Source organism: Histomonas meleagridis (assembly GCF_020186115.1).
Source record: "Histomonas meleagridis strain 2922-C6/04-10x chromosome Unknown contig_51, whole genome shotgun sequence".
Lineage (NCBI taxonomy): Eukaryota > Parabasalia > Tritrichomonadida > Dientamoebidae > Histomonas > Histomonas meleagridis.
In genome coordinates this window covers 85,597-111,560 of record NW_027150894.1, presented here as the reverse complement: position 1 = coordinate 111,560, position 25,964 = coordinate 85,597, and the positions used below count along the sequence as shown (strand labels likewise).

At 26.7% G+C, this 25,964-nt stretch overlaps 4 protein-coding genes across 4 annotated transcripts; 1 reads left to right on the top strand and 3 right to left on the bottom strand.

The window, feature by feature from the left end:
* Window positions 1-9,693: 9,693 nt before the first annotated feature.
* Window positions 9,694-10,398, bottom strand: GO595_006962 (Pkinase-domain-containing protein; the record flags this gene model as incomplete). Its single annotated transcript, XM_067920373.1, has 1 exon — window positions 9,694-10,398. The coding sequence occupies one exon, from the start codon at window positions 10,396-10,398 to the stop codon at window positions 9,694-9,696; it is 705 nt and encodes a 234-aa protein (XP_067772481.1).
* Window positions 10,399-15,513: 5,115 nt separating this feature from the next.
* Window positions 15,514-16,659, top strand: GO595_006961 (EH domain-containing protein 3-like protein; the record flags this gene model as incomplete). Its single annotated transcript, XM_067920372.1, has 1 exon — window positions 15,514-16,659. One exon carries the CDS (start codon window positions 15,514-15,516, stop codon window positions 16,657-16,659), a length of 1,146 nt encoding a protein of 381 aa, XP_067772480.1.
* A 7,787-nt stretch (window positions 16,660-24,446) lies between these two features.
* GO595_006960 (guanine nucleotide-binding protein subunit beta-like protein 1) lies at window positions 24,447-25,328 on the bottom strand (the record flags this gene model as incomplete). Its single annotated transcript, XM_067920370.1, has 1 exon — window positions 24,447-25,328. The coding sequence occupies one exon, from the start codon at window positions 25,326-25,328 to the stop codon at window positions 24,447-24,449; it is 882 nt and encodes a 293-aa protein (XP_067772479.1).
* Window positions 25,329-25,507: 179 nt separating this feature from the next.
* On the bottom strand, window positions 25,508-25,933 carry GO595_006959 (uncharacterized protein; the record flags this gene model as incomplete). Its single annotated transcript, XM_067920369.1, has 1 exon — window positions 25,508-25,933. One exon carries the CDS (start codon window positions 25,931-25,933, stop codon window positions 25,508-25,510), a length of 426 nt encoding a protein of 141 aa, XP_067772478.1.
* Between the last annotated feature and the right edge of the window lie 31 nt (window positions 25,934-25,964).

Here is a 25,964-nt window from a genome sequence, read left to right as displayed (position 1 = left end):
ACTTATAATCAAATATTTTTGTTATGTCTCAAACTTAAATGCAAATTTTTACATTACCTTTTTTCATATTTGAAAGATCTTTTCCAATTTATATCAAATAATTTCAAACTTCATTTGATTTTAAATTCTATTATTATCGAGAAATTTATTTGTTACATCAAAATAATAGATTCTTATATAATATCTAAATTAAGTGATAGAATCGATAAGAAAGCAAACATCAAATTTGTTTTCATATTGTTTATTTTGTTTTTTTCTCATTCGATACAAACTTTTGATACAGATACATCAACATTAACTATAACGGATCCAAATGAATTTACAAATGATTATCAAAGTAATACAAAATATATTATCATTTCAAGTGGAATAACAGAAATCCCAGATTCCGCTTTTTATGAATGGACATCATTGCTTACAGCAGAGATTGCAGACTCAGTCACTTCAATTGGATTTTATGCATTTTTTATGTGTTCTAATTTAGAAGAAGTTTCATTTGGAGAAGGTATTACAAGTATTGGATCAAGTGCATTTCAAAACACTGCATTAAAATATGTAACAATTAAAAGTCCTCTTACAACAGTTGGTGGAGATGTATTTAATGGATGTGATAAACTTGAAAGTGTAATTTTTTGTGAAAGTGTTCAAACAATTGGATCTATGATGTTTCAAAACTGTATTAATCTTAAAGATGTTACAATTTCAAGTACAATTTCTTCAATATCAACAAATCCATTTATTTATTGTACTAGTCTTCAAATTATTAAAATTGCAGAAGATAATTCATATTATAGTAATTATGAAAACGATGGAGTTTTATATGATAAATTGATTACGAAACTCATTATTTATCCTATTGGAAATCTCAGGGAAACATTCAGCATTCCAGATTCAGTCACTTCAATTGAATCAGATGCATTTAATTTATGTACAAATTTAATAACAATTTCAATTGGGAAAAGTTTAAATACGATAAAAAGTTCTGCATTCTCAAGTTGTGTATTTACGAATTTCATAATTCCAAACACTGTTATAGATATTCAATCAAGTGCTTTTTCATTCTGTTATGAATTAGAAACGATTATCATTGGCGAAAGTGTTGAAAATATTGGAAATCAAGCATTTGCGTATTGTACATCACTGAAATGTATTTATTTTTATGGCGAAACTTCACCAGCATTTGGAAGTGATTGTTTTCAAGATGTTCCAACAGAATATGTTATGGTCAATGAAACATATACAAGTGAAGGATTTGGAGAATTAAAGATAACGAAAGGAACAATTGACGAATGCATTCTTCCAACACTTACATTTACTAATTCAAATACATTTACAAATACATTTACAAATACATTCACAAATACATTTACTAAATCCAATACATTTACTAAATCAAATGTTTTCACTAAATCAAATGTTTTTACTAAATCAAATACATTTACTGAATCAAATGTTTTTACTAAATCAAATGTTTTTACTAAATCATATACATTTACTAAATCAAATACATTTACTAAATCAAATACATTTTCTATATCAAGTACATATTCTAAATCGAATGCATTTTCTAGGTCAAATACATTTACTAAGTCAAATACATTTACTAAATCAAATACATTTACTCAATCAAATATATTTACTAAATCAAATACATTTACAAATTCGAATGTTTTTTCTCTAACAAATACAAATTCGCATTATTCGTCTTTAACGCATTCATTCATTTTAACAAATATTATGTCGATTACGATAACAGCTTCTATTTATAAATCATATATTACGAATTCGTTAACTATTTCCCACATCAATTCTTCATTTACATATTCTAATACGAAATTTGTTCATTATGAATACGTCAATATCATTTATTCTACTTATTCCCAAATTTATAGTAATTTCTTCACAATATTAAACTATCAAAATGATAATGATGAACAAAATCCAATGAAAACAAATGTTCTCATTAGCATTGTATGTTGTACAGTTGTAATTGTTTTTGTAATTATCGGAATTATAATATTTTTAATTAAGAAAAAGCACAAAAAGAAAACATATTCAACAACAGATGCACCAACTCATATATCAAACGTATCAATAAATTACGAAGCAGAACAAACAGAACATGTCAACAACGAGGTCAAAAGTCTTGTTCAAAAAGATGATGACCAATGGATTTGATATTTTTGATCCTTATTAATATTGTATTCGAATTCTTTGTTTATTCAGTTTCGATTCATCAATCACTTTAATTTTAAACTTATTAATGACAACTAAAATTTATTGTATATAATGAATTCACTCTTAATGCACTTGAAATATATTAATTACCATGCATAATAACAAATATTACTTGATTCATATTTGGTTCCAAATATAAATATTCGCACTTCACAAGATGTTTCTAAAAGGTTCAATCAAACAAAGATTGTTTTGCATTAAATAATTTCAGTTTTTATTACTTGAAGCTCAATGAAATATTTTCGTTATCTGATTTGATATTTTGCTATGAATAATAATATTATGAACTAAATGAACATTACAATCGCTCATTAATGATTTAACTTAATATATTTTATGGATTTCATCAATAAAAAATATCATGTTATCGCTTTTCACGTATTTACACAGTGTGAAACATTGAGAGAAACAAATTTTTATTTACTTTTATTCTTTATTTTTCGATACGATATAATTATGAATCAATTTAAGTGTAGTTGGACTACATAATGACAAGTCGATCTCGATGACGCTTTTGTGGTGTGTGTAATTAGTTTCGTATTTTGTCAAAATATCAGCAATATTTTGGAGATCAGAATCTGATTTCAATTCTGAAATTTCTTGATATATTTTATTTGGATCATAATTTTCTACTTCTTCCTTATCCTTTATCTTTTTGATGACAGGTATTGTTTCCTCTTTCAGTTTTTGCATTGCTTTAAATTCTTTGAGATTATTTGGTAATTCTTTTGCTAAATTTGCAAGGCTTTCAATTATTTTCTGAAGTTCGCCACTCGTGTCTCTATGTTCCTTTGGTAAAATTGATTCAGCATCTTCATTTATCATTTGAAGTAAAGTCAAAATTAAAAGAGATAGTTCACTTTCAGTTCCAAGATTCCTTGCCTCCATATTGAACGAAGTTCTGACATCATTGATCCATTCATTTGGTGATGAATAAGAATTACTTTCTAATTTATTTCGAATTAGTTGAAAAAATGGGACCCCTTGAAAAGTAGAATAGTGCGTTGTGATACCTTCTCCTAATGGAGAAGACATAATTCTTTCGTATATATTAGAACATTTGGAAAGAAGGATTGGGTCCATTTGTGTTAACGTACTCCATACCGGGGCACGTTAAAAAACCGCAAATGGACCACAATAGTGTCAAATTCACATTCGTAGGAGGTGGTAAGACAAGTCTTTTAGTAACTTACACACGCGATGGTGTTTTTCCTGCGGATTATGCCCCAAAATTTTTGGTGGTTTTTCTGCTCCTTTCTGCTTTAAAGGTCATCATTTTTATTTAAATTTAGAAGATACATGTGGTAAAGATGAATACCTAAAATTACAGAGGCTTGTATACCCGAACACAGATGTTTTTATGATTTGTTTTTCACTTGTGTCACCAAAATCATTCCAAAAAATTCGAACCACATATATTCCAAACATAGAACAACATTACCCTGGCAAACCATATGTTTTAGTTGGGCTAAAAAGCGATCTTAGGGAAGAAGAATCAAATGTTTCAATTAAAATTTCAACATCTCAAGGCGAAGAATTCAAAAACATAATTGGGGCTCTTGCCTACATTGAATGCTCTTCATTAACCAACGAAAACATAAGAGAAGTATTCGAGGCAGGTTTTCAAATTGCCTTCACAGGAGGTTACAAACCCAAAGAAAGAAAAAACCGTTGCTCTGCTTTTTGACTAGATTACACTTCTCTCAAAAAGCTTCCCATTTATGTATGTAAACTATTGAATTTTTCGACTTGTTTTTGTATACAAAGCATTTAAATCATTAAAACAAAAGAACTTATTACTTAAATTTTACACAAAAACATGGTCGTTTTTGTATTTTGATATCGATTTCTCATTATTTCCAGCATAAATTAATAATTTAGCAATTTTACTTTTTTTATTATTTATTGCATAATTTCCCTCATTATTCATTACATTAACATCAATACCATAATCAATTAATAATTTTGCGATTAAATATTACATTTTCTCCATTGTTGTTTCGTGAATTAACATCAGCACCTGCACCAACATATGCTTTAGCATTATCGCAATCGAAGCTATTGAAAATTGGTGTTTCTCAATCTTTATTTCTTTTATTAACATCAGCATTAATTAATAAAATTGTATGATACTTCACTACAATGAAAAAGTGCTGTTTCGCCATCTTTATCCTTAATGTCTTATAAGACTTGAATGATGTTGGCTGCCATCCATTCGGTTCAAATAAAAAATGTGAAACGTGCCATATGAGAAAAATTGTCCAATTAAATGGTTACGTAATTGAAAAAAACTCACTTAAAGACATGTGACATATAGTTATATCTCTATGTTAATATTACCGGTTATATAAAAATCCGATTGTGGAATTCTTCTATAAAAGTTCATTTTGTTCATAACAATGATTCATCAGAATAACATTAGATTAGAAAAAACATAATTTTACTTTTTTATTAAAATATCATATTACTATACAATTTCGAGTGTTTCCCATTCTTCGTCATCACTTGTGTCATCATTTTTCCTCTTTAAATTCTCGCTTGAGAATTGTTTCAAATGAAGCACATTTTGTTTTCTTTTATTTTTATCGACGAAATTTTCCAAGAGATGTATTAACGTTTGTTGTTCTCTTTGAGTAATTTCGAAGAATATTTCTTTCACAACGATTTCATTTTTCGAAGTTATTTTCTTAATCAGTTTAATTGCAGATTCAATAATCATTGAACCGAAATGTGAATCATTTCCATGTACAATTATACATTTTATAGCACATTTTATGATAACTTTTAATAAATCGTTTTCGAAATCACATAAAACAATTGCCAAACATAAAAAATTCAAGAAAACAGAAGAATTTTGTATATTTTTCTCACATAACAAACAAATTATCCTCAACTTATCAAAACACAAAATCTCATAACCAATTTTAGGGTTTTCTAATAATATTTGAGCTAAACAATTCATTCCTCCTTTCTTAAATAGTCTAAAAATGAAATCGAAAATTTCCTGCCGATTATTTTGAATTGAAATTTCCGAAAGTTTTAGAATTCGTTCCAAAAGTTTTAACTTAAATTCGTCGTTAAAATTAGATTTAAACAAAGATGAAAGTTCATATTCCCATTGAACATTAATTAGAATTGTTAATAGTGATAATGCTTTTGGATTTGATTCATTTAAATCGAAAACTTTTTCACATATTTCTTTTGAATATTCTTTTGGCGGATTTTTTCTTATTAATTTTCCAATTATTTCATAAGAAAACGAATTATTTAAAGTTAATTCCATTAAATTATTCCAAAGATTCGAATTAATTTCGATGTTTAACGTCGAAATATATTTCAAAAATTTCGGAAGAATTTCATTAATTTCATTTGAAATTATAATTTTCTTTTTAATTATTTCCGTAATTTCATATAATACGTTCATTGGAATTATTTCTTTATTTGTGGAATATTGTAAAATTGTTGTGATACAATTAATAGCAATTGATATTCTCCAATTTTCGTTTTCTTCTTTAATTTCATTAATCAAAAACTCAATGTTAATAACTTTTTGATTTATAGTTTTAATCCAAACAAAAGAATTTAATAATTTTCCATAATAACTTTGTTTCGATGATTTAAATATTGTATATTGTACAGGGTTTGGAGGGTTTTGTTTAAATAATATCATTGTTTCATTAATGAATTGTTCGAAATCATTTTCAAATGTTTGGAAAATATTTTGGAATTTTTCATAAATTTTTATATTATTTTGTGCTATATCACATAAATTTATAATAATTTTATAATAAAAATCTGTTTTAACTTTAATATCTTTAATTCCATTAAAATAAACTTCAATTAAATTAATGAAATCATTTGTTCGATTTAAGAAATTATTCATTTGGAAACATAAATATTCATATAAAAACTCATCGGATATTTCGAAATTAATTAAAAATCCATTTCGTACTGTTAATGCAAATTGAGGTTCATATAATTCAAGTAATAAAACTCCGTTTTGCATTTTCTTATCTTTAAATAATGTAATAATTTTAATGAAGAATTTATAAGCTGATTTTGATATATTTTCATCTTGAATTTCTAATGCTCGAGTTTCAGATGTAATTAAATCATCTAAACATTCATTCATTAAAGGATTCGTTTTAGATATAACTTTAATAATCATTGAAGATATCTTCGAACAAACTCTTTTCACTTGAAGTGAAGCTTCGATTTGTAAATTCGGTAACAAAGAACCATTTGATAAAACATTTTTGATGATATTAATCCAAGAAATTAATTGTTCTGAATTAATAAATTCTTGAATAGAAAATTTATGTGCAATTGTTTGTATTAAATCAACAATTCTTTCATCATTTCTTTTTTGTAATAAAACAAATAAATTCGGAATTAATTCGAAATAATCTTCTTTAATATTATTCTTAACTTTTAACATATCCGAAAACGCTCCACAAGCAGAAATTTGTAATGAAATAGAACTTCCTAATTCATTAGGAAATTCGATTAATGTTAAATTAGAATAATCACGTATGAAAGCAAATACGCCACGTAATACATGAAACATAATTTGTTTACTATAAGGAATTTGTATACAACAAAATGATTGAATGATTAACTTTATAGTATTTAATGAAGGAGATGTTGATATTTCTGCAGATATAATTGGTAATAACATATTAAATGATAATGACATATTATATAAATTATATGGCGCTAATAAATTTGGCGTGTTTAATAATGATAATAAAAACGTAAATTGAATATCTAAAAGATGTAATTCATCAATTCGAAATGATAAATGATTATATGCATTAGATAATGCAAATTGTGCATAACTATTAGTAATTGTTGATTTAGACATTTCATTTAAGTCATGAATCATAGATATTATATAACTGTTCGATAAATTAATATAAGAAAATATTGATGAAAAACATAAACATTTCCCAATACATTTATATTTCATGAAATAATTTATAACTTCATTTATAACATTTTGATTTAATGTACACCAAACTGATATACATTCCGAAGTAATTTGCATTTGTAATATATCATTTTCATCATTAATTAACATTGGCAATAAAAACATATGAAGATTATTCGGAAATAATCTTTGCGTTTCAATGTTTTTAAGTAATGTTAATATTAATAAATGTGTAACAATTAAATTAGTTGTACAATTAATTAAATGATTAATAACATTTTCGACTTCATTATCAGTTAATGAAAGTATTAAATTCGGATAAAATTCAATCGCATGTTGTGAGAAATATGAAATCGAAACTTTCGAATATATAATATCATGTTTGTTAAAAGTAGTAATTACACGATGTAATGTTTCACTAGCTGGTAACATTGGAGACTTAATTTTTGAGATTATATAATTACGTGTTGGTAATGAATCAAGTAATGTCGGAAACAAAAAGTTTTTATATATCTTTGAAGCAATTGAAGCTTCTGTTGATGCGATCATTGCGCAAAGTGCTGTTGTATGTGTTTGTAATATTTTGTTTTGTGATATTAATATTAAAAATTGTTCAATTAATTTTGTGTTTGGATGTGAAGCTAAAAATGATGTAACATATCGAACAATTGTTATTAACAAATCAATTTTACGATTTGTGTTATCCATTTTATTATTTTTGATATAATTTATTAATAACATTAATGACTCGTCAATTTTAGTTTGATTGACATATTCAGATGGTAATACTGTTAATATTAAATAAATAGAGTAATATTCGGATGAATATATATTTTTGCATTCAATTGCTCGATTTAAAAAAATCTTCAAGTTTTGTGAAACTAACTCAATAAGTTTGTTCCGTTGTGTCGCAGAGCCAATAATATGCGAAGTAATTAATGCCATTCCATGTAAATCGTCTTCAAGATTTTCATTATCTTCTGGTGGTACTGCTAAATATAATGTAGCCATTTGTAAATAATGTATTGCTGATTGGCGATTCTTTTCTGGTAATAAGGAAAAAAATGAAGCACCACATAAATGTGATGTTGGTGATTTAGACGAAACTAATTGTAATGACAATCCCGCTATTTCTTGATCAGATGTTACATCATATGATAATAAACGCAATAAATGTTGTTGTTCAACAGATGGTGGCTGTTCTAATGATATTTCATGGAAAAGTTCACTTCTGACATCTTTACCGAAAAGTGCCATTAATTGACTGACTTCTGAAATTTGAATGCTTCGAACAAATTTGAATAAAACCGAAATGTTATCGTAAATTAGTTCTGGTGGCATATAATCCAAAAAATGCCCAAGAATTTGAGGAAAATGCTTTTTAGATATGGTGAGAAATTCAAAGGTTTGCTGAAAGTTTTCTGGTGTTAGGCTTTTGTTTTCTTTTTTTAATGACCAATCACTATTTTGATTTTGAGAATTTTGTAACTTACTTAATGGGTGATATGCACAAAGTGCACAAATATTAAGGATTTCTTCTTGTACAAAAATATCAAGATTTGTATTGATAATTTCAAGTATGAAAAGTTGAACTTTTCTTATTGGAATTAAATTAGTTAGAATAAGATAGCGAATTGTTTCTGTTGCAAAAAGTTGTGCTGTTTCTTCTGGTGTTTTAGTTGTAAAAGCAGATTGACAAATACTAAAAATTTTATCGGCAAATTGTTGAGTTTCTATGGGCGCTTTCAAAGCGCATGAACCTAAAGCATATATGATTGGAGTTGCATTGATTTTTGATGAAATTAAGACTTTGAGTAATCCTGGAATCATAGATCTCGAATGTTCTCCAATTTTTCTAATAATAGACCCAATTGCATATACACCAGAAACTGTGGGCTTATTTGTTACTGTTGAAAAAAGATTCCACAATTTTAATGATTGATTTGAATAAAGATAAAGTAAACATTTACCAATTTGAATTGAACAACCTTGACTAAGGCATCCCGTATTTGCATAAAATAATGAGAATAATGCCTTTTCTGCAGATTCGAAATTAAATTTTGTTGACTTATTAAATTCTTCTTCAAAATCACATAAAACCCTTGAAATTATTTCTTCTGCTGGTATAAGCCTTTGTTTCTTTGATAAAGCCTGTATATTTTGTAGAAGTGCATCCATTTTATGATGATAGGTTTGAATACAAATTTATCGTTTCTTTCATATTTGTGAATGCGGTTCAGTTTCTGGTAAACCTCTTATAAAAATAAACCATTTAATGATTTTACAGTAATCAATTCTGTCACTTTTGCAATTCCATGAAATCATCAAATTATTTTTTTTCCAATATATTAAAACTATGTAATACTTTAACTTGTTTAGAATTTCAGTTTATTTTAGTCGATAAGAAAATATTTGATTGCAAATTACTTTAACGATAGTGTGTAAACTTATCAATTTTGATTAGTTTACTTAAATAAAAAAAGAATTTTAAATAAATCGTTTTTTATTCTCTATATTAAAAATATTTATACTCCGAGGCAGTCATCGAATTCTTTCTCTTCGATATCCAAGAAAACGTTTGACTTCGAGTAAATAGATTTTCGCTCGTTGTTGATCCAATCCCACCCGAGCACTTTCTCGAAGAACGGATGTTCCATTATTTCTTCCGCAGTAATTCTTTTCTTTGGGTCAAATTCGATTGTTTTTTGTATCAGATCTTTCAAATCTGGATACTTTGACCAAAGAGGATCACTATAATCAGGCTTTATTTTCATAGCCTCCTGATACATTTCTGCAATTTCCTTTAAATGCAAAAGGTTATTTTGTGTAACGAGATAATAAAATGTTAATCCATATGAGAACACATCAGATGGATATGAATGTGGCTGGTTATTAAGAAGCTCTGGAGATGAATAAACACATGTCATTAAGTGACAATGACAAGATTCATTATCTTCTAATTTTACGGCATGTCCAAAATCAATGATTTTTGGTACTGGATCTTCACTGTCTGAGTTCTCTATAACAATGTTAGCTGGTTTTATATCTCCGTGAAGAATATTATTTCTATGTAATGCTGCAAGAGCTGTAGCAGTTCTAAACATAACAATCGCGATAAAGCGTATCGAGACATTGAATCTATCTCTTGTATTAATCAAAGTTTCACCAATAGCTTTTGGCATCACAAGAACTCTAAAATTATCGTGTTGGAATTGTTCTAATATTGGCATAATATAAGGATGTTGTATTTCTGACTGTATTTGACATTCTTTCTCAATCCTTTCTATATTTTCTTTTGTAACGAAAATGAATTTCAATGAAAACTTTTTCGGTGATGGTGGCTTTGTTGCCGTGTATACGTACGAGTTCCTTGTGTGTGACTGACAGAACATTAGTCTGTATCCATTCACACGTAATGGAGGAGCACGAAACATTTACAGCAATAAAATGATTTTGTATTTACGGTTATAAAAGTGAACTCCCTTTGTAAACGTGAACCTTGTCGTTCGTGTAGTGACAAATAAGAAACCAAAATGTAAAATTTTTTAAAACATATTTATTTTAGTTTTAGGTTATATTTTTCGTTAATATATTATAGCTTTATAACAAGAAATTTATGTTTTGGTTATGAAATTTGCAATTGAATGATTTACACAATTTTGCATGGCAAGTTTTCAAGTCCGAGTTAAGAAAAAGTCAGTTTGACACAAACAAGGCTTTGTCCATTCGACCTCTGATAAGTGTGCCACATTTGTGAACAAGAAGCTCAGTGAAAAGGCCGATATGGAATCCATATTGATGATGTGATCTTAAATGGCGGCATCACAATGCTAATTTGAGAACTCTTGTTGGTATCTTTTTTTTTGATTTTGTTTTGATAATAAAACCAAAACAAAGTGGTTCCGACTAAATATTACATAATTTTCAATTGAAAATTAAATCAAGTAAAGTTATTAAATTAGATAAACGTTCTCTTCATACTTTTGATGATGCAGAGTGACTTTAATAATAAAATATTCCAATGAATTAAGATACAATTGGATAATATTGGCAATTTTTGGAGATAAACCTAACAATTATATATTGTAAACCATTCAAACACAAAATTCTTATTTCAACTTTTACCAACCTTTGTAGTTTTTTTTTTTATTTTTTTTTTTGGCTTCAAAATCAGGTTTTCCCTGAGCTTAACCCAGCGCCTTACTGAACAGTAACACATTTTAAGTAACAATTTGTTACTAACAAAGCACATTAAGTTTCTCATTATTTACCTCCAAAACTTTGATAGTTTTAGAATTGAAATTTGTTGAACATGTAAACTATACAAATTTAGTTCCTGAGGCATGATTTACCAGATCCTTTTGCTGCAACTCAAATTTTGTTCATGTAATATTTTCGATATGAATGATTTATCGGTGACTGGCTTCAGCCTCTATTCAATAAATATTACAAAAAATGAACATTTTTCATCAAAATCTTTAATTCATATTAATACCAACAAACCATTAGTATTTCTAATTACACATCAACTAAGTCCTATTATGTCATCTCATGTATTAACTCCAGTGAATATTTTATTTCTTAAAAATCAAAAGACAAAAAAAATTTCTCATGTTTTTAATGTCCATTATTTCTTTTCTACAGTGAATAACGAATATATATTCAATGTATTTTCTTTTTTATTTAATATTTTTCTAGTAATTTTACTCACTTTTTTTGTCACCAAATTATTTTTCAACAAAATGAAACACATATCAATAAATTTATTTGATAAATTAATAAAACATATTAAAACAATAAAAAACAAATTCCTTCCTTTAATATTCATTATTTTTTTCATTCATACAAGTGAAACATTTTCTACAGAAACATCAACACTTACCATCACTACTTCAAGTGAATTTGATGAAAGATCTTATTACCAAAACATAACGTTAAATCTTATAATTGAAAGTGGAGTTACAGCAATATCAGATAATGCATTTTCCCATTGGACTTCTTTAGTTTCAGTTATAATTGGTGATTCTGTAACATCGATTGGATATAGTGCATTTTTTCGATGTTTAAATTTAGAATCAGTTATAATTGGAGAAAATGTTCAATCATTTGGAAGTCGTGCATTTGAGCAGTGCGGTCAATTACAGAATATCACTTTCCCAGCATCAGTAAGTTCATTTGGTAATGCTGTTTTTATATCATGTCCGAATGTTAAGTTTTATAAAGTGTCTGAAAACAATCCGTATTTTTGTAATTTAAATGATGATGATGTTCTTTATGATAAAAATGTTAAAACTATTTATTATTATCCAGCAGCTAAAGAAGGAAATACATATAAAATCCCATCAACAGTTACTTATATTCGAGATATTTCATTTTATTATTCGAATTTAGAAGAGATTACAAATTGTGATAACATTGAAAGTTTTGGAGAATATGCATTATGCAGATGCACTAAACTTAAATCATTTTCAATTTCAAGCAAAGTCACAACAATTTCAGAGGGTTTATTCTCATCATGTACCTGTTTAACCACTGTTTACATTGGAAAAAATGTAAATAAAATCGAAATTTTCGCATTTAATTCTTGTAATAGTCTCACATGTGTTTACTTTTATGGTGAAAATGAGCCCACAATTGATGCAAATGCTTTTATTTATGTTACAGTTGAAATCATGGTATTAAACACATATCAAAGTAAAACATTTGGTAAATTTGATGTGACATATGAAACAGTTCCAGAGTGCTTTTCAACATATACATTCACTGAATCAAATACATTCACAAATACATTTACTAAATCAAATACATATTCACAATCAAATACATTTTCTAAGTCAAATTCATTTAGTAAGTCTAATTCATTTATAATAGAGAATTCATTTGAATATTTCACAACATTTTCATATTCATTAACATTGAAATATACGATATCATTTATACAAACAATTTCAAATTATTCATTTTTATCAAACACATATATCATTTCAATGTTATCTTCATCTATTACATATTTTGTCACAGAATATTTATATTATAATTATACGATTATTCAATATTCGACATATTTAAGTTATTATTCAGATTTCTTTACTATTTTCAATCAAAATGAAGGAAATGATAATGAGAAACAAACGAATACTGTTATTATTATCATTATTGTTTGTGTAATAATAGTTATTATTCTAATTATAATAATTGTTGTTATATTTCTTAATCATCAACGAAACAAAACCAAAAATGAAGAAAACGCGATAAGTGTTGAAACGAATGACAATAATACGACAGAAGGATTTTCAGTTCCTAATCAAATGTCGAACATTGCTGAAGATCCATTTGTTGAAGATTTCAAAGAGGATCATTTTGTTAATATATAATAATATTTTTAATTGACTTCTTTATTATGTAGAGAACAGATCTCGCTAAGCATTATATGAAGCACTGACATCAAGTTGAAGGCGCATATTTATATGTTTCATGACTAAGTCTGTTAGATCACCAAAATTCACAATCGCTCACAGCCCTCGGAGTATGTTGCAAACCATTTTTCTCAAGTCAGCCAATGGAGGCACCTCCGCACGACTAAGTAGTGACCGAACATTTGGACCTAATCTATCTCTCACAAAATATTTTGTGATTATAATTCAATATGACACCATTTCTCTTCTTTCGAATATATGTTATACAAATGTAAACGCCAAAAGTTATTTTACCGTTTAATTATCTTGAAAATTATAACTGAAGTTTTATAGTGTATTTATTTAAAGAAAAAATATTTTGTAATAAATAAGTGAGTAATAAATCTAAGAAAGAATTATTAAACATAAATAATTCTCATTTCTTTAAGAAAAATATTAAATTTAAGGAAATCAATTTTTAATCAAAGATTGTAGTAAGTTCATAGTATGGACTTTAATATTGACTAAATGTTCTCATATATTAATGAGAAAATATGATATAAAACAAGGTGGAAAAAAACATTTTCCTATCGGCTTTCTTCACTTCACCAGAATATTGATCAGATATAAAAATTTATATAAAAAATATTTTCAAAAAATAATCAAATATTTTCAAAAAATAAAATAATATATTTTTATCCACATATAAATAAAGACCAGTTCCACTTCATATAAAAAGTTGGATTTTCATGAATGTTGGAGAAGTCGTTTTTTTTTTATGTATTTTCACTTTTTCTCAAAAATTTCAATAAAAATGATACAAGATAATAGTTTAAAAAAAAATAAATATATCTAATAAATAAAGAAAAAATCACTTCACATTAGTTTTTTCACTTCACCAAAATTTCAATCATTCATAAAAATCCATGCAAAAAATATTTTTATTTAACAATCACATTTTTTTAAATAATAAATCATATATTTTTATTCATAAATAAATAAAGACCACCGCCACTTTATATAAAAAGTTGCACTCGATTTATTATCGACTAAGTTGATTTTTTCATATATTTTCACTTTTTCTCAAAATTTTTAATGAAAATGATAAAGGATAATAGTTTAGAAAATAAACACATCTAATATGCAACATTACTATATAGGAAATAATCCAAAATTCCAGAAAAAGTATGGTCGAAATCAGATCGAATTTCGAAAGATTGTACAGTCGAAATTTCGAAAAGAGGGTATTTTTGTAATCTCCTCCCAATGCTATCCTTAACATAAACATAGATATCACTTTGTGATTTGCCATTGGAACCTGAAAAGAAACAATCTCCAACATGTGGTCTGTTCATCCAGTGAAAAAAAGTTATAGCTGATCCTTCAGAACCAAATCTATTATTATAAAATTGACAGTGATGATATTGTGCCAAGGCAGATTTTTCAGGCCATTCCCAAAATTCACCAAAATTAAGAGCATAAGTATTTTTGATTATAACAAATTTCAATATTGGTACTGTGAACTCGAAACGCACGCCGGCAATGCAATTTTGGGCTTCACAATAATTCAGGTTTGTAAAGAGTTCTCTTTTTCTGTTTCCAAGCATTGAATTAATTTCAAAATGATTTCTAAAATAACATATTGTTATAATAATTTTATATAAAGTTTCAACCGACCATACTCACACGAAGGCATTTGCTTTCAACGATATTAATTTAAAAAATGCACTAATTTGATTAAAATTAGTCATTGCCCAAAATTTGCCAAACCTCAAAAAAGCGCAAATTTTACTTTTGTTTTAATTTTCATGAGTTTAAGGACGTAAACCAGTTTTTAGTATCGAATTTAAACAATTTCTTTAATTTGCAAATACACAAAACGACCGTTTATTGATCATAAAAATTTGAGAAAGTTTGTTCGGAAATGGTTTCAAATGTTATTTGGTCGCAATGGAATTAACAGTTGAGCCACAAGCCAACGAGTCCATCATCCAAAGCATCGCACGGATATACAGTGAGCGAAGGCTCGGCTTGAACGATATAGCCAAAAACAAATGGGTCAACAAAAATATGTCGAAGCCAATATCTGAACCTCCGCAGCATACGTTCATCCTCCTGATCGGGGACCACTCCACCGGGAAGTCGAGTTTCATCAACTGGTACTATCAGAAGGAGATCCAAAATGTTTCAGTTTCGATCGAAACCTCTTCGATCACGTTCATCACATCAGGCGCATACGACTCCACACTCGATGGCCAGTCCACAGTTGACAAGTTTCGCATATTACGCAAAATCAAAGATATTCAAAATTATCAAAATCACATCAAAACAGAGATATGCCTTCCACGATGCCAACGCCCGTCACTTGTTACCCTCATTGACACTCCCGGACTTATTCCTGACCGAAGTCGGCTGAATTTTGATCTCGAAGATATCTTAATTTCGTTGTCGGACTACGCGCAGCTGATACTCTGCTTCATGGACTCGTCGAGCCAAGCGTTTTCTCCACATCTTCAAAGTTATCTCCAAAAGATACAGAAATTTCATCGCCGGAAACTTCGGTTCTTTCTCTCCAAAGCGAACACTATCATTAACAGCGTTGGACGAAGTCGAATTGTGGCATCGATCGCGCAGCAGTTAAGTAATTTAATAACGACGTCGATTGAAGTTAAGTCGTTTTATATACCGAATAACAATGAAAATATCGAAGAAGGTAATGAAATTAATTACATTGTTAATATAATTAATAACGCAAATGATGAAATGGTAATGGAAGCAATCGATAAGTTACAAGAAGACGTACGGAATGTAACAATTGCATCGGAGAAAGCTCTTGAATGTATCGATGTAATGCGAAGAAGACAAATGTATTTGTTGATGATGTTTTTGATATTGTTTGTGTTGTATGTGTTGTCGTATAAAGTAAAGGGAATGTTCAGGAAGTGGAGGACGAAGCTGCCAATGACGATGATATGCGTTATGTTATGCGTGCTGACTTTGATGATGCCGAAGAATGAAGAGAAGAAACAAATTTTGGAATTTATGAAACTGAAATCGAAACAAATCCGAATGGAAATTAACCATTTTTATAATTAAATTTGTTTGTAGTTATTTGTTTTGCGTTTTCGTTATTAATCATTTTTACAATTTAATTTGTTTGTAGTTATTTGTTTTCGTTATTAAACATTTTTACAATTTAATTTGTTTGTAGTTATTTGTTTTCGTTATTAAACATTTTTACAATTTAATTTGTTTGTAGTTATTTGTTTTCGTTATTAAACATTTTTACAATTTAATTTGTTTGTAGTTATTTGTTTTCGTTATTAATCATTTTTACAATTTAATTTGTTTGTAGTTATTTGTTTTCGTTATTAATCATTTTTACAATTTAATTTGTTTGTAGTTATTTGTTTTCGTTATTAAACATTTTTACAATTTAATTTGTTTGTAGTTATTTGTTTTCGTTATTAATCATTTTTACAATTTAATTTGTTTGTAGTTATTTGTTTTCGTTATTAAACAAATGTAATTGAATGTCTTCATAAATGTTTCGAGTGTTTCTTGATCGGATACATATTGGTGTATAAATGTCATTGGTTCGTTATGTTTACTTGTTTCATTTTGTATTATTTCATAACATTTAATTAGAATTGGTAACATTTGCTGAGAAAAATGTAACGAAAGTAATTTTATGGATAAGCCAACGAAAAATGTTTTGTTGTTTGGATTATTTTCATAATATGAAAGAACAAATTCAAATATTTGTGGATTTGTACAATTATATATATAAGGTAATATAATGTTAAAGAATTCTTCTGCTGAAATTATTTGGATATTGTTTTGGATGATAATTAAAATTAATATAATGTTATTTAATGTTTTAGTTTTAATATTTTGTTGAAGTTTTTTAATGATTAATGGAAATATTATATCGATTGGTAACAATTTACAATTTATTTGAAGAATTTTTTTAATGATTTTTAATGATTGTTTTGTGTTTATATTATTTTGTAATGAATCAATTGAATATTTGATAATAAAATTAATTTGTTCATTATCCATTAAATTCATTATATTATATAATAATTTTAATGAATATTTTCTGATGAATTTAATTGAACAATTTAAATAATTACAAAAATTGTTAATTAAAATTATTGTTATTTCATTATCAATTAAATTTAACTTAAAATATCTTCGAATTGTATTTAACATTTCATTTTTGTCTTGACTATATTCATTCATAATTTGTTTTAATAATTTCATTATAACATTTGATTGATATGTCGAATTATTATTATATTTATATAATAAATTTATTATATCAATATAAATAATTTGAAGGTTTTCATCAACTATTTCGATATTTATGTTAATATCATTGATAATTTCATTAAAAATTGTAATTTCTTTATATTCTTCAAAAACATTTAAAGTTAATTCTAATGAAGATAAAATGAAAATTGTTGAATTTATGTTATGTTTTTTAAATATATTTATATAGAAATATGATAAAATTGGAATTAATTCTTTTGATTTATATGAATGGAATATTAATGATAATGAATTTATTGCATATTCTTCATTAACTTCATTATTACATTGTTCAATAATTAAATTAATGTTTTGTTGAATGAAATCTTTTATTTCATTTTTGTAAACTATTGATATAATACCAAAGAAGTAACAAATTTGTCCAATTATTTCGATATCATTTTCATTTTTAATTATCTCAAATATCATTGGAATATATTCTTGAAATTGTTTAGGAAATTTTAAAACAAATGAAGTAATTAAACAATAACTATAAGATCTAATATTTGTATCATTATTCGTTAAATGTAAAATTATTATTTGAAATATATCCGAATAATTTTCGAGTTGAATTTTCTCGATTAATACTTCGATAATTCGTAATGATATCAAAACTTCGGAATTAATTCCATTTCTTAAATATGTAAATATAATCATTTTAATGTTATTATATATATCTATAGATATTTCATCTGAAAAAATGATAACATTCGATAAAAAATCGCCAATAATTTGTATGTAATTATGTAATGTTTGAAATGCATTTATTGATATATTAAAAAGAAATTCCGAATTTTTACAAATCGATTTCGATATAAATTGATATATTTCATTAAAACATTCTAATGCGAATATGAAAACTTTGGAATTATTCATTAATAAACATTGTGAAAATAATTGAACAAATTCATCAAAATCGCCATAAACAATTACAAATGAAGAAAGTAAAGTGAAATATGTAAATTTATAATATATTATTTCATTATTTGTTAATAAATATTTTAATTTATTAAAACAAATTATTTTACTTTCTTCAAATGGAATTTTCCGTAATATATATACAAAGAAATCAATTGATTGTATTGGTTCATCTACTTCAAATGAATATATTTTTAATACATAACTCAATAAATACATCGAATATATATAATAAATCTGTTGATTCAATGTTCGTTTCTGTTATTCGTTCATTGATATAATCAATAAATATAAGAATTTGTGTATTTGTTAAATTTAATGTTTTTAAATTTAGTATTATTTCGGAAATTGGACAAAATATTTCAATAACATCAATTTGTGTAACTTTGAAATATTTAATAACTTTAAGAAATAATAAAATTTGTAGATAATCTGTATCTGGTAAAAAAAGTTTTTCGAATATATTTCGAATTTGTGCAGTATATGTAATAAGAATATCAATGGATTTATGTATTGGATATGAAAGTGCTAATAAACAAAAAGAAGAAATTTGTGTTTTGATTTCATTAGATTCAATTCCGATATGAATTTTATTAAGGATGATTTCTAATGGAATATGATGATTATGTGATGAGTATTTGGAAAATAATGTAAAATAATGGCTAGTTAATTTGTCTGAATTTTTCAAATAATTTTCAATTTCTAAAATAGGGTCATGGTAATTGGATAAAATTAAGGATAAAATGTCAATGGTAATTGTTGACCCAATTTCTCCTTTTAATATCTCTAAAAGATGATGAGAAAGATAAATTATTTGATTAACATCAAAACTTGAAATTGAAATCGTAATACATTTTTCAAGCCCTAATAAAATGCCTTTTTTAACAAATTCGTTTTCAGTTTGAAAAAAAGCTGTAATTAGAGATGGAATATTATTTGGATTTTGTACAATCATAACAAATTTATCAGATATCTCTGTTATCCACTCTTGATTGCTTGAAGAAAGCTTTGTATATAAGTCGATTATTATTTTTGGTTCCATAAAACAAAATCAATTTATACATCAAAGATTGATGTAATTAAAACCGAATTTTGCGTTGAATTTTGATAAGATTCGGTTTATTATGTACATTTAAATTTGATGGGAGTAAAATGACATCTAAAAAATGCCAAAAAAAAATTGGATTTAATGGTTCAAATTAAGCATTCTCTTTTCAATAGAAAATATTCTGCTGTTTTAGGAGCTGCTGGATTAGCTTTTATACTCGCTTTGCTTTCACTTTTTTCATCGAAGGAATCAATCAGAATCATTGGAATTACTGTTCTAGTTGGTAATGTTTATGGAATTATTAATGATATGTTTGCATGTCGAGAATGCATTGAATATTTTACAGTTCGACATTTTTATGATGGACAAAATCTCGAAAATAGACTTTTAAGAACTTTAAATCCAACACTAAATGCAATTGCATGGGGTATTGTTGCTACCTGGCATGTATGTGCTTATGCTGGATCAGTTTTAGCCTTTTTTGCCAGAAAGAATATGAGATGGTTTACTACTCAAATCACATCAACACAATTATTACCATATTTAGCATTAAGCGCATTAGTTGCGATAGTAATATCACATTTTGTAAGTCGTATTTTCCGTAAATCTGTTGAAAAAAATCCACAAAGAATATATTATAATGTTCCGCTTGAATTGCAAGCGCGTTGGATTGCATGTGAATCTCGTAATACAACAGGCTATATATCAATTTTTGTTTGTTTAATAATCCTTTGTGTGCTTATGATATTATCAAGAAAAGGAATTTTTGTTCTATAAATTTTGTATCGAAAAAGATTTTATTTTATGTTTTTGATCTGTGTACGTGCTTAATTACGTAATTTATTTTGTAGAATAACAAATGTCTGAGAATTTAATTATAAATGAGAAAATATATGTTTTGTATGATCTATCCTTGAAAGAAAAATTATAATTATATTTAATTTCTAATATCACAAAAATGAAATCATTCTCTTAAATATGATGATTTGAGTACTTAAATGTTAATTTCCTTAATAAACATGAAAATGATAAAATTTAGTCCATTTTTTATAAATAGATGAGCAAAAAATGATTGGAAACTTCATTTTATTGTATATGATGCATCACGCTTCTGAGTTGTAGCGGTTAGTTAAATACGATAAAAAACAGGCAGGCCGAAAAAGCACGTTAATTTTATGTATGTGCTTCCTTTTCTGTTCCTGCAAAACCCGATAACACTTTTGTTAAGATACACAGAAATTTTCTACTGTGCATGGCGATACTTTAACGTGCTCGGTCATACGCGATCAGAATGTCCAAATATATTTCTCATTCATACAAAAACATTAAATCAGGTCTATTTCAAGGAAAAAATTTGCCCCATATAGAAGATTTCATGTTATCCCATGTTAAAAATTTCATAAATTTTCTCTTTTCAAAATATTTGAACATCATACATTTTATTTCTTCTTTCATACAAATAAACATCAATATTCCACTATCTTTTAATAAATCAACTCTTTTAACAAACATGTCACACCAAAAAATCATGGATGTTAGATTCTTTGCGAAACAAAACTATTTTTCATTTAATTTTATGAACATTTTTGAATATTTCAAGTTAATCTTTTGTATTATCTTTAATTTTTTATATAATAATATTTTAATTCTATTATTTTTTATTAAATTATTTCATTATTATTTCAATAAAACGAATAAAAGTTATAAAATTAATTATAAAATTATTTCATTTTTATTTATTCTCTTTTTTATTGAAACTCATGAAACATTTGATTCAGATACGCAAACTTTAATTATTAATAATTCTAGTGAATATTCAAATAGAAAAACATATAAAGAACAAGTGAAACATATTATCATTAATGAAGGTATTTCTGAGATAGAATCTAATGCTTTTTATCAATGGGAAACAATAATTTCAATTAAACTTTATTCATCAATTACAATTATTGGAAGTTCTGCATTTTTATCATGTCGTAATTTAGTAACAGTTCATCTTAATGAAAATTTAGAAACAATTAATAAATCAGCATTTCGATCATGTTCATCATTAACAAATATTATTATTCCAAATTCAGTTACAACGATTGGATCTTATGGATTTGAATCATGTTCCGATTTAATTACTATTAATATATCAGAAAATTTAGTACGAATTTGTGATTATACATTTCAATATTGTTCATCATTAACAAATATTACAATTCCAAATTCAGTTACAACGATTGGAAGTTCTGCATTTTTATCATGTAGTAATTTAGTCACAGTTATTATTGGCGAAAATGTAACAACGATTGGGGATAATGCATTTTGTTCATGTCAAAAACTTAACTGTATTTATTACGAAGGTATTACATCACCAACATACATAAGTTCAAATGCATTTTCTGATATTTTAACGAAATATGTTATGACATCATATTTATATCAAAACGCGACATTTGGAACTCTTAATGTTTCACATAAAATGCTTTCAGAATGTGATATATATTTATGGTCAACACTTACATTTACTAGAAGTGATACATTTTCAAATACATTTACTCAATCAAATACATTTACAGGAAGTAATACATATTCAAATACATTTACAGGAAGTAATACATTTACTCAATCCAACACATTTACCAATTCAAACAAATTTACTAAATCCAATACATTAACTCAATCTAATACATTCACTAATTCAAATATATTTACTAATTCAAATATATTTACTCAATCCAATGAATTTACAAATTCGTTATTTCCAAGTATTTCAATTTCATTTTCATTAATTAATTTTTATTCTGTTACGCAAACATTTATTGTTAACACATACTTATCGAACACATTAATAAATACATATATTGAAACAAGTTATACCTTTACGCATTCACAAGTCATCTATTATAATTATACAATTTATCAATACACTTCACAGTATAATATTTACACCAGATTTTACACAATTATTGTGGAAAGCGAGATCAATAATGCAAAAACTATTCCAACAAATGTATTAATTGGTATAATATGCGGTGCAATTATAATTGTTCTTTTGATTATTGGAATTGTTGTTTTTGTTGTTAAAAAAGCTAATAATCAAAATTTAGTTACAAAATCAGGAAAATCTTTTTCATCAAATGATGATAATAAAGATCAAACTGAATACGTTGGCGGTGATTTCAAAGAATATATTGATAAAGATAATGATCAATGGATATAATAATTCATAGTGAATATGAATATCTATACTTTTAAAACAAAAATATTGAAAATTTAAATAAAAACTTTATAAAAAATAATCGTTTTTCTTTTGGTTGTTTAGTTTGATCATGTTTATATGCGTTTTTATTTTCATTAATTTCTTATTTTAATACTTTTTTCGAATAAATTTTCATTTTAATTCATATTGTTATGAGATTTCTTTAATATATAAAAAAATCTGATGAACTTTTATATTATAATTTTGATTTTTTTTTAACTTAAGGATTTCAACCGTTTTGTCTGACAACAATTGACTAGGTTTGTTAGATTACTATTAACAAAAATGGTTCTAGAATGGAACATTTTCCGTTACTTAGCAGACTTTTCCCATTTAATATCAGTTTGCATCCTTTTGTATAAAATGATTTCTAAACGAACTTGTAATGGCGTTTCACTTAAAACACATATTCTTTATTTAATCGTATTCGCAACAAGGTATATCAACCAGTACTTCTTTTACCCACCTTTTTACAACATTTTCTTCAAAATATTTTACATATTTTCAGAAGCATTAATTGTTATTTTAATGCTCACAAAGTTATCTAGAACATATGAAAAAAGGCATGATACATTTCGCATAATTTTTATCATTGTTATTTGTATTCCTTTTTCTTTAATTTCAATGCCTAGAAAATCATTCGAAAGTTTCCTACATACTTTTTCCCTATGGGTAGAAAGCTTTGCCATTTTCCCACAATTGCTTTTACTTAAAAGGTCCTTCAAACTTGATGTTATCAACCTTGAATACATTTTCTTCCTTGGCATTTACCGATTGTTCTATCTTTTGAATTGGATCTATAAAGTTGCCTCAGACACTGGATCAACACCTAAGGTTGTTTGGATTACAGGAATTTTACAAACACTTATTTATAGTGATTTTATTTATCAATATTTGAAGATGAAAATCACCGGAACTGATGTTGATTTGCCTCTTTAGAAAGGAACTCCTAAACGATCATATCATTTTTAAATAATTTTCTACTTTGTTAATGTGTTTTTTATTCTTTATCTTCCATCTTTCAAACGACCGTTATATCATTGCATGTTAAACTACAAACGGTCTACAAATAAAGTATTCTAATTTCCATCGAACGACCGTTTAATACTTTGATCTTTTAATGCTTAAATTTGCAAATTCAATGAATGTTCATCTTCAATGAGATATTGAACAACACGGGTATATTCAGATGCTTAGATATGTATTGAAATCTTTATTTTGGGAATATATATTCATCTGTAGATGCTTACTAATTTTTAAACATGTTAAAGTTTTTATAGTTGTTTTCCAATCTCATGTGAAACGATTCAAATTTGTTGTTTTGGGTTCTTTTACTTCTTACAATATTAAGTAATTTTACTTTCTATAGAGTGACCAAATTGCTATACCTCTATCATCACCTCCACTTGCGAGCAAACCATCTTGAGCAAACGCAACGGTGTGTATTCCTCCTCTATGGTGCTTTAACACTGCCAATGGTATCTTTTTCTTCGCATCGAACAATCGAACTCTTCCATCCCATCCAGCAGTCGCCCAAATTCTCCCATCGCATCGTATGGCAATGTCATCAACGCCCGCATGCGGCATCTCGTAGAAAACGCTTTTTCCTGTTGGCGTAACTTCATAAACTTCTTTTTGACTACTTCCTACAACACATTTGTTTTCATTCACAGTAGCTAATGATATAATTGGATCTTTGAGCTTCATTTCATGTGACCAAACTGGTTCGGCTGTATTTCGTGAATCATAAACAACAACTGTGGAATCTTCAAGAGCGAGGCTAAAATATTCGTTGAAAACAGAAATATCCATAATCATCCCATGGTTTTTATAATCAAGAATAGGAAAATGTGTACCTTGATTTGTATCATATACATAAACACGCCCATTAAATGCATCTGCAAATAAGAGATCTGTGCCTTGAAGTCGACACCCGGCAAAACCTGCTGTGATTCCTGTACTAATTTCTTTGATGAGCTGACCATTCATATCATATGAAAAAATTCGGCCAAGTCTGGAATTAACATAGATTGTTTTATCATTGGCTACTGCACGAAGAAACCCATCATCATTTTCCTCTGATTTATGAAGAGTTGATATAATTCTTCTGGATTGAATGTCCCAAATAAAAAGTTCACATCCGCTGGAAGCAGAAATAAGGCGATCAGGGATGAAACACAATGAAGTGACAGAGGATTTATGCCCTCGCAAAACTGCTACGGGAGGTGGAGGTTGCATTTTATCCGACCATTTATCCGCTTAAATACTTCTTCTTGGTAATCCGCAGAACAAACAAATTTCACGTGAAAAAGAATTTGTTCTTTTACTATTACAAGCAAGGTGTTCATTTTTTTTCATTGAAAAAAGTTTATAAATATCATTATGAAATTTTATTGAATAATTTAAACTCAAACCATTTACTTGCGCTTGTTTCCTTTTCCTTTGTTTGGCTTGTTGAATTTTTTGTTTGGCTTTTCGAATTTTTTATTAAAAGGTTTATCAAGTTTTTGACTCTTTTTATTTTCATTCCCACCTTTTTCATTTCTCTTTGTTTCTGCGTTTTTGTTTTCAGCTTTGCTTCTTTGAGTTGCTTCTTTTCTTAATTTTTTATAATTTTCTTTTGCAACTTCAATTTTTCCTTTTTCCTTTGGAGCAGATGGTCCTGCTTCTGGGTCAATTTCCTCTTGTTTGTTTACTGCTTTTGGTTGTTTTTTATCAGAATTCTTTTTCTCTTTTTTGACAACTGGCTTTGGATCATCTTTTGTATCATCAATAAGAGTTTTCATTAATTTGTAATCTGCTAAATTACAAATGTCTGTGAAGTACTGAAGCTTTTCTTCCATTTTTTTGCTCGACCAGTACTAATTGACAATT